Consider the following 10,028-nt stretch of genomic DNA (forward strand, 5'->3'; position numbering starts at 1 on the left):
ATGTGAGAATTCTGAGAATAAAGCATGGAATAAAATACACTTAAACAGTAATTTTATTTCTTTCTAATAGACTCAAGAAGTATGGTTTAAAGTTCGCAACATCCAATTATTGGTCCCACTGGTTTTATTAAAAAAAAGTATATTTTGATAGTATCAACTTCACAATGAGGTAAATATAACTGAATGTACTTAAACTCTAATACAGATGCCTCAACACATTTATTATTTTATGAAGAAAAGTCCTAGGAATAGATACTTGGAACTTTTTAAACAAAATCTGAGATGAAATCTATAAGAATTTGACACATTCTAAGTTAATGCTCAGAATTGTTTAAATATCTCCTTACAATGAAACACTTAATTACTTGTCTTTTTTTTTTTTCTGATTTCTTTTACATTTATTCATTTTCTCTGTTATAAAACTGAGTCCTTTCTATAATTTTCTTAAAATAATAGTAATGAAATATGATGCTATGAATCACTTTACAATTCTATGAGTGACTTTCAAAAAGATTATCTTTTTTTTTTTTTTAACAGTTACATGACCAAAAGAAAAGGCATCTATTGTGCTACTAATTTTTCAGGCAAATGTATTAGTGGCCAGGGATATTAACTTTCCACAGGTCTCATAGCTAAAAGTGACATATTTAAGATATTTTAGGAGGGAAAAATCTATGTTAAAATATTGGACTCTAAAGAGTTCCTGTAAGCATAAGGAGAATCTTGGAAGAAAAATAAAACTTATAAACACAGCTGATATAATCACAAAATGAAATAGGCAAGAACTGAGTATATGGCTCATTTGTAAAAAGCATCCATCAGGAACTGACAATGAAAGATCTATCCAACCAGGCCCTTGGGAGATTACAACTTTGCATGACTTGTAGTTCAAAGGAAAAAAAAAAATACATTGCTAGCATGCAATGAGAGAGTAAAAGATTACTGCCTTGTGATATTTTTAGTGTGCAATTTTTTCATGTTCTTTTATGTTTTTTGGCATTAAGCTATAGAATACCATCCCCAAGTAAGGTCTTGGATGAATTCCTAAATTAAATCCACAAAATAAGAAACAGGCAGGACATTGCTGATTGATTCCAGATCGGAATAGCATAAAATGAATCCCCTTAACATAAGAAATAAACTGGAAATGTTGATATTTACCTTCTCTGTCAGAGTGTCAATGAAGCATATTTTCACATTTTGGGAACTAAGTTACCTCCCTGGCCCCAAATTAAGGTGGTCCGAGTAAATCAATATAAACTTCAAGAGCAATAGGCAAGAAAAGATTCAATTCCTCTGAAGACTCATTTGCACTTTCCTGAAATTATTTGTTCTGTTTATGATTTAGGAGACCTTTAGGTGAACCTGAGAGCTGATTGAGAGAATAGCATCTAATCGTTGCAACAGCTACAGAGGGAGAGAGCTTTGCAAGAGAAATGCTGCCACAGTAGATGTCTTCATTTGCAGCAGGACTCGATTCTTGGTTAAAAGCTAAGGTATTTGGGCTAGTTAAGCATGACTCTCTCTCCCGTTCCATAGGGAATGAGTGGGGCAGTCCTTGCTCCCCATGTCCACCTGCACTTGGTTAGAGAGCAAAATGCTCACATGCCACCCCACAAGATCCCCACAATGACATAACTCCAGACATAACTCCCAGAGACTGGCGTGACTGGGCTGGGTTTTCCCCCTTCAGCTCTTGTATCACTAAGAATCTGGCAGCCAGTTCCGTCCTGACAGAGTTCACAGCATATATTGGTGGATTCTTGTCCATGGTGCATCTGCTTTAAGAATTAAGGAAAGCAGTGTCAAGACAGTAAGGTAAGTGCTGTTTTAACTATAGCACTGGGGATGCTGACTGTTTGGGACAGTGTTTATTGTAACAGGAACAGAAAAAATTCCAGAGTAACTTTGCCAATTGTTATTCAACAGCAGATCCACAGTTTTTAGCATTTACTTTCGCATTTTGCTGAATGTACTTTCCATGATTTATGGATTTGAGATCAATTTTATAAAGTATATGCTACACTGCTTGGCAAAGGAAGCTATGCAAAGTTTCAGAATCGGAATGAGAAAATATTTAAACTAGACATGGTAAAAAAAAAAGTGTGGCAAATAAAATGTTTGCTATTTTATGCTAATTAGTTATATATATTAGTATTGTTAGAACCTAATTTTGGAGCAAAGAAAGACCATTTCCATTAATATTCAAACTGTTTCTCAATAAATACATTGTTATAATTTGTTACAATTTATAATAAACATGTTATAAAATGTGAGCTAAAGAACTTAGACACTCATGAATTGCTTCTATTTTGTTAATTTTATTGATTTGTTTTTTGGATGTATGTCTTGAAAAAACATGTTTTAGAGAAATTCTGGGAAAGATGATTTACTTTTTGAGAAAAGCATTTCCTCCATAGCCACAGGTATTTGGAAAAAACTGGGAAAAAGCAAAGTGCTCTTTTGCTTCATAGTGGTTTCATTATATGGTCACAAACTCTCTTTGAATTCAGAGCCCTTGTTTTTCCTCTGCCAAAAAGTATGGAAGCATTTTTTTCATTTCTATTCAATATTCATATTATAGTGAACATGACTATTTTTAGTGTATACTCAATTTAAAATAAGGTGGAAGCTTTTTAATAAAGCCAGACAAATCTTCACAACATTAATGTATTATAACTTACAAAGAATCCTGTCATTACATTTACACTATGTAATTGTTCTCATGGCCAAGTCCTGTCAACTAAATTAAATGACGCCATCGTAATCTTAGGGAATAATTTGCCAAGGATCTGGCTACATGTTACATTATGTCAGCTATCAGAGTGATTCTAACAACTTTTTGGAGGGTTTCATCTGCTAAAATAAAGTGCCTTATAATTTCAAGTTGGAGCAAAGAAAAGATGTCTCAAGTTCTGATACTGAAAAAATCCTATTTATCCCAAACTCCCTAGTTACAAAAGCTTATACCCTACTTCTCACAGGAAGATATATTATTTTATGGTACCTAGTGGAATGTAGATCCTGCCTCCCATTATGATTTCCCTTCTGGTGTTACCCCCAGCCATAACTCTCCACTCTACAAAAACCCACCTCTTTACCTAAATTGTTAACTCTGTACTTCCCCAAGCAAGTGAACTGCACTTGATTGAGCCTCACCTTAGAAACATGTTCATATGAGAAGATCACTGTTACAGCTCATTTTTAATTTGTCCTTTCCTACAAGGCTCCTAATGCCACTGTTTAATACAGAATTTCCTCAATTCCCACTCTTTCCCATGCTGTGATAAATGAGTCATGCCTTCTTAAATTTTGGCATGAAGAAAGTAGAGAACTTGTGAGTTATGGAGAAAGGAAAACTTTAATTCAAAACTTGAAAATAATATGTTTTCTCTACCAGCCGGATTTCTTTATAGGTTTAACATTTTTAAAGAATTTGTGACATTTCCCTGATTAATGAAAAATAGTTTTGAAAACTAATGTACTAAATATTAGTTTTGGAACACAGTTGTGTAGTGTGCCTAAAAGCATGGAATGTTAAAAAAAAAAAGTCAAATAATAGGCATACTGCCTCCCCCCCCCCTCAAGAATTCTGTTCCTCCACCTCAGAACCAAAAAGACCCAGACACTTTTAAAGGAATGTATCCCCTCTCACATACACATATACATAAGAACAGCTTTCCTCCGGGTAAAACCATAGATTGCCCGTGTTTCCAGTAAGGGTCTTCTTAATGAGACATTTTAATGATGGTGAATGGCAGGGTACAAGGTACAGTTTCAAATTGTCTTTTCATTTTCATTTTTCTGGTTTTGAAGGATGTTCTGAGGCAGTGTACTAACATGGTGGCCAGTGGGCACCACCCAGAAATCTATTGCAAGAAGGCATTTAATTAAGGAATGATCTAGAGAGATTAAATGGACAATTGGTCCTGGTTTGCCCAGAAGGGGGCGCATGGGTATGCAGTCTAACCTGAACCGGGTTCACACATCAGAAGTACTCGGTCATCCTTCTTGTGATCCTTAAATAAAAATTAAAAAGACATCATTAGCTACTCTAAAAAAGCACTATAAAATAATAAAGTGCATATTTGCTAATGCATTTAACATTGCAAAGCCAATATCCTTTTCCTGAAAGTATACTTGTATAACAGTATGTTTCCACTTTATTTAGGATTCAAAGTATTTGCCAAAAATGCATCTAGGTGTGTTTACTCTCCTCTTGGCAATCATTGGTGCCAGGGGCCAGTACTATGATTACGATTTTGCTGTATCGATTTATGGGCTGTCCTCGCCAAACTGTGCCCCAGAGTGTAACTGCCCCGAAAGCTACCCATCGGCCATGTACTGCGATGAGCTGAAATTGAAAAGTGTGCCGATGGTGCCTCCTGGAATCAAGTATCTTTACCTTAGGAATAACCAGATTGACCATATTGACGAAAAGGCCTTTGAAAATGTAACTGATCTGCAGTGGCTCATTCTGGATCATAACCTTCTAGAAAATTCCAAGATAAAAGGAAAAATTTTCTCTAAGCTGAAACAACTGAAGAAGCTGCATATAAACTACAACAACCTGACAGAGTCTGTGGGCCCACTTCCCAAATCTCTGGTGGACCTGCAGCTTACACACAACAAGATCCAGAAGCTTGGTTCCTTCGATGGACTGGTAAACCTGACTTTTGTCCACCTTCAACACAATCAACTGAAAGAAGATGCTGTTTCGTCTGCTTTTAAAGGTCTTAAGTCTCTCGAGTACCTCGACTTGAGCTACAATCAGATGACCAAACTGCCTTCTGGTCTCCCAGCATCTCTTCTGACTCTCTACTTGGACAACAATAAGATCAGCAACATCCCTGATGAGTATTTCAAGCGTTTTAATGGACTGCAGTATCTGCGTCTATCTCATAATGAACTGGCTGATAGTGGAATACCTGGAAATTCTTTTAATGTATCATCCCTGCTTGAGCTGGATCTCTCCTATAATAAGCTTAAAAATATACCAACTGTCAATGAGAACCTCGAAAACTATTACCTGGAGGTCAATGAACTCGAAAGTAAGTAGAAAGCTCTGCCTGTCCTTGACTGATGTTTCCTCAAGTCTTTAAATGCCTAAGCTATATGGTATAAATAGTGTCTCTGGTTCCATTTAAAAAAAAAAAAAAAAAGGAAAATGCCAACAAGATATCCCTCTAGCTCAGTTATATATCCAATGTCCAGCCTTTCTTTAGAGTGTCCAGATAAGAAACTATTCCGCTCACAGGACTTAAACATGAATTTCTTCAAATTTAATATTTTGAGTTAGTTAATCCTACTGTGTTATCTCTGAATATTTATTTGTTATTATTTGCCTCTGTCATGATTTAGATTTGCACCTTACATTTACTTCTTGGCAAAGTCTGGTTGAGGGAGGAATAAACAAGTCCAGAAGAAGGCTAGCTTGCAGAGGTTTTCAAATACCCCTCCTGATTATCTCCAGAGCAACTCACATATGCTCATGGTCTCCTCTGACATCATTACTTGGGACTCGATATATTACCCTGCTATCACTGACCATTATTATCTACCTCTGTCATCTGTAATATAGTGTGTGTCCTTACAGTGTTCTTATGAAGATGGAGAGGAAGATTAAGGAGGGAAGAAGGAATATGATGAGGGTCTGGAATTTGTTTTAATGGTATTAAATTTCCCCCTTTTCTATACACAACACTTCATTTCATTTGATTTTTTTTCCAGTTTCTCCTTCCTTTCTCCTGCTGCCGTAGTTTATTTTTTATTTATCTTCTGGGTGGATGTTTGACCTGATCCACTCTGGGCTATTTATGTAGTCTTCTGGGAAATTTTAAAATTTAAGCCATAAAGATTCAGGTGGGAAGCTGAAATTCACCATTCTCCACCTTATTCTTTAATGAAGGGTGACAGAAGAGAAAATCTCTGGTTCATGGACAACATTTTTTGAATAAGAAGTCAGGTGGGAAACATTGATTTATTCATAAAACAATTATATCTGCAAAGTAATCTATTGTACTTAATGATCTTTATACCATGAAATTTGGTTCTTTTGTCATATAGGATAAGGATATTGATAATTCTATCCAAAAGATTACAATGTGACTTTTTAGTATGATACTTAGTAATTCTGCAACAATTTTGTGTAACTCCTGGTAAGGTTGGGGTGTTCCCAAGAAGGAGACCATGATTGCCTGCTTTGAAATGCCATATAAACTTTCTTGTGTCTGGAAAGCTTGCTTGTCATATAATACAGAGTAAAGTTATCATAGCTGAACACTTACAGCCATTTCCAATGGAAAATTCACTATGTGACAATGTGTGGCCCCACATTATAAGCTGGTGGTGGTTAGGAAGAAGGATAACTTAGACAACCCAAAATGCTAATGGGATTTAAGATGTTGAAGGGCTGAAGAAACCTGTTAGATTTGGTTGATGGAGTCCCACATGATTGGGACTACCTCATACTCTGAGACAGGAAAAGGGAGAAATACAGATGCAGGAACATCTGAAGGTATAAAGACTAGATGGAAGAGGTGACATTGGAGACGGGAAGGGTGGTCTATGGAAGACATGGTCACTCATGCCAAGCTGAGCTTGAAACTACACTCCCTGTCACATATGGTCATTTGAAAATGAGTGGTTAGTCACTTTAATTCCTTCCTTATTCTTGATATTTAGATACATACATTTCAGATATTCTTGTTGTTTTTGTATGTCTTCAATTCAGCTTATTTTGCTACATAAAATTATGTATACTCATCATCACATTCTCTGAAGATAAAAAAGAGCCCCTTAATATTTCTGTAGTATTAGAAAATATTTAGCCAATCATGTATTAAACTTTCAACCTTAAGCATTAGCCTAGTCATAGATGTTCCTCATGTTATTTGGAAAAGAGGGCAAAATTCAAAGGACATCAATAGCTGTTCAACATGTATTAAGTGCTTGCTCTGTGTGTGAAGTGATTCACATAACTTAATTACTTCAATCTTCATGTAACACAGTGTGATAGATACGTTATATCTAATAAGAAGATCAGATAAATGTTCCAAAGTCACCTCGATGATAAATGGCAGAGATAGAAGGCTAAGATAGGCCTAAAACCATGTTTTGTCCCATTATGCCATGCTTTCTCAGAGATAGGCACCACAAGATCCCTGAAATTTGACTGATCAGTTTTTAAAAAGACAACATCTTAGAGGGAAAGAGAACAGTGTGTTAGGCTCCACTGAAGTCATTGTTAACTAGAATTGGAGAATGAAAGAAAAATAACACTAGAGGGGAGCAGATAAGATTAATTGGAACTTGACCTGAGTAGAAACAGACAGTTTCTACATACAAACATAGAGCATGCAATCTAAGAACAGCCTTTGTTTCTATTCAAACCTAAATTGTTTTTTCATTTGTGGCAACTTTTTCTTTCCACAGAAGAAAAGGGCATGAGCTCCAATCATGGACATTCTATGACTTGGTTTTTGCTTTGGAGTTCTGAATTATTGTCAAAAAGTGTGCTCGTTGGAAAATTCTTCAGAGGTCATCTAGTTAACCCTTCTGATTTTAAGATGCCAAAAACCAAGATGTTTATATCAGTGAGGTTACTCATACAACAGCACCGGTCTTAGATTTCTTTGAGCTAGATGAAATACTTCAAGAGAGTGCTTAGATAAAATGACACATTAATTGAATGTCTTTCTAAAACCAAGTATTTCTAAATACAGAACTTATAACTAATAAGTTCTGTTCTTTAAAAAAATTCCACCAAATGTCCCGATCTACCCATAAGCATTCTTTACTAAATATTGCTGTGCCATTTGGTAGCCTGAAATACTCCTTTAGCAGTGCCAAATTCAGAGATACAGCCAATAAGTGGGAAGGAGTCCTAATAGATATTATTATGGATTTGAGCTTTTTTTTTTTTTTTATAAATAAGAGAGAGATCACAAGTAGGCAGAGAGGCAGGCAGAGAGAGAGAGAGAGGAGGAAGCAGACTCCCTGCTGAGCAGAGAGCCCCACGTGGGACTCGATCCCAGAACCCTGCGACCATGACAGGAGCTGAAGGCAGAGGCGTCAACCCACTGAGCCACCCAGGCGCCCGGATTTGAGCATTTTTAAAGTAACTGTTGCAAGCCCATGTACTAAATAATTAACATGTCTGTTCTTCAATTTGCAGAGTTTGAAGTAAAGAGCTTCTGTAAGATTCTGGGACCATTATCTTACTCCAAGATCAAGCATTTACGTCTGGATGGCAACCGTCTAACCCACACCAGTCTGCCACCTGATATGTACGAATGTCTACGTGTAGCAAATGAAATCACTGTTAATTAATATCTACTAATTCTGATTCTATTGACGTGTACCCTGGAGTAACATTTTATGGTTATGTTTTTTGTGTGTGTCAGTTTTCACAGTATTCATTTTTTTGTCACTGTTTATTACTTCCATGAATTCCAAATTCTGAGGGAAATGTTTTGTAAACATTTTACTAGTTTTTTTTTTTAACAAAAGATGAAAGGCAGGCCTATTTCATCACAAGCACAGACATAGACACACAGAGAGACAACAAACCTAATGCTTTATTTGTAAATTTAGTGTTTTCTACATCTCTACTGTCAAATGATGTGCAAAGTCTTCTACTCGTTGAATAGAAGTCAGCCGAGTATTATAATTCCTAAATCTTAACTTAATGTGCCAAAAAGAATGGGCTACACACCTAAGGATGTTCACTGTCTTGAATCAAATGATCTCAAATTTCTATGTTCATACTTGTTTAGCGGAAAAATGGGTGGCAAATTTTGAGACCAATGATTTTGCAAAATACTAAACCAAATTCACAAAGCCACATACACTTAGAGCAATATTTTTAGCGTTAAGAATTTATATACTTACCTAGCGAAACTTTTCTTTTCTAGAATTATTTTTCACTCTAAATCACGTGTATGTTCCTTTTTAATCATTTGCATGTTATGTTTAACAAGCTCATAGCGAAATAAAACATAGCAAATGGCATACTGTGTTTTTTATGAAGTTCGTATCTCTCACATAGAAAATAATAGATTAGAATTTTATTTTTTTATTTTTTATTTTTTGAAGGTTTTATTTATTTATTTGACAGAAAGAGACACAGCAAGAGAGGGAACACAAGCAGGGGCAGTGGAAGAGGGAGAAGGCTTCCCGACGAGCAGGGAACCCAATGTGGGGCTTGATATGAGACCCTGGGATCATGACCTGAGCTGAAGACAGACACTTAATGACTGAGCCACCCAGTCACCCTAGTAAATTAGAATTTTTAAAATATCTTTAGCCTGCAGTATTTTACTTACATAAAATAGAATTTCCCACTAAATAAGTTGTCTGCCTATAGCATCCATTTGCAAATAGCTTTAAAACACATCTTAAAATGTGTACTTAAAAGTGTGCAGATCCCAGTTTTGGTTCATGTTGGGGGAAGGGATTCTCCCCCCCCCACCCCCCACTAAGCAATTCTCTAGACACCAACTGGGTGGCCTACAATTCAACTCAATTCTGACACTATCTCTAGATAGATAGTGTCAGATTTCAAATAAGACACCCTGCACCCTTGTGTTGCAGAGGTCAACAAAAAGTCCAAGCTGTTGCCTGGTTATAAACCAGAGGTTCCCGTAGGCCCCTCCTTGGACACAATTAATTTGCCAGAGAGGCTCACAGAACTCAGGAATGCTGTTTACTCACTAGATCACCAGTTTATTATACAAGGATATGATTCAGGAACAGCCATGAAGAAGAGGTGTGCTGGGCAGCATAGGTGGGAAGGGCACAGAGCTTCCATGCCCTCTTCAGGTGCACCACTCTCCCCAAATTCACCAATCCAGAAGTTCTCTGAACGCCATTATTTTGTGGTTTTGTGGAAGCATTGTTACACAGACAGGATTGATTAAATCATTAGCCACTGGCAATTTAAGTTAATTTCCAGTCCCTTTCCCCTCCCTGGAACTGGGAGGGGGCACTGAAAATTCCAACCCTCTAACTGCTTAGTTGGTTCTTCT

At 36.5% G+C, this 10,028-nt stretch overlaps 1 protein-coding gene across 1 annotated transcript; it reads left to right on the forward strand.

The window, feature by feature from the left end:
* Positions 1–1,448: 1,448 nt before the first annotated feature.
* Positions 1,449–9,012, forward strand: LUM (lumican). Its single transcript, XM_059404659.1, has 3 exons — positions 1,449–1,818; positions 4,172–5,051; positions 8,177–9,012. The coding sequence occupies exons 2-3, from the start codon at positions 4,193–4,195 to the stop codon at positions 8,329–8,331; spliced, it is 1,014 nt and encodes a 337-aa protein (XP_059260642.1). The 5' UTR covers positions 1,449–1,818; positions 4,172–4,192; the 3' UTR covers positions 8,332–9,012.
* The last annotated feature ends 1,016 nt before the right edge of the window (positions 9,013–10,028 follow it).

This window comes from Mustela nigripes, chromosome 6 (genome assembly GCF_022355385.1).
Source record: "Mustela nigripes isolate SB6536 chromosome 6, MUSNIG.SB6536, whole genome shotgun sequence".
NCBI lineage: Eukaryota > Metazoa > Chordata > Mammalia > Carnivora > Mustelidae > Mustela > Mustela nigripes.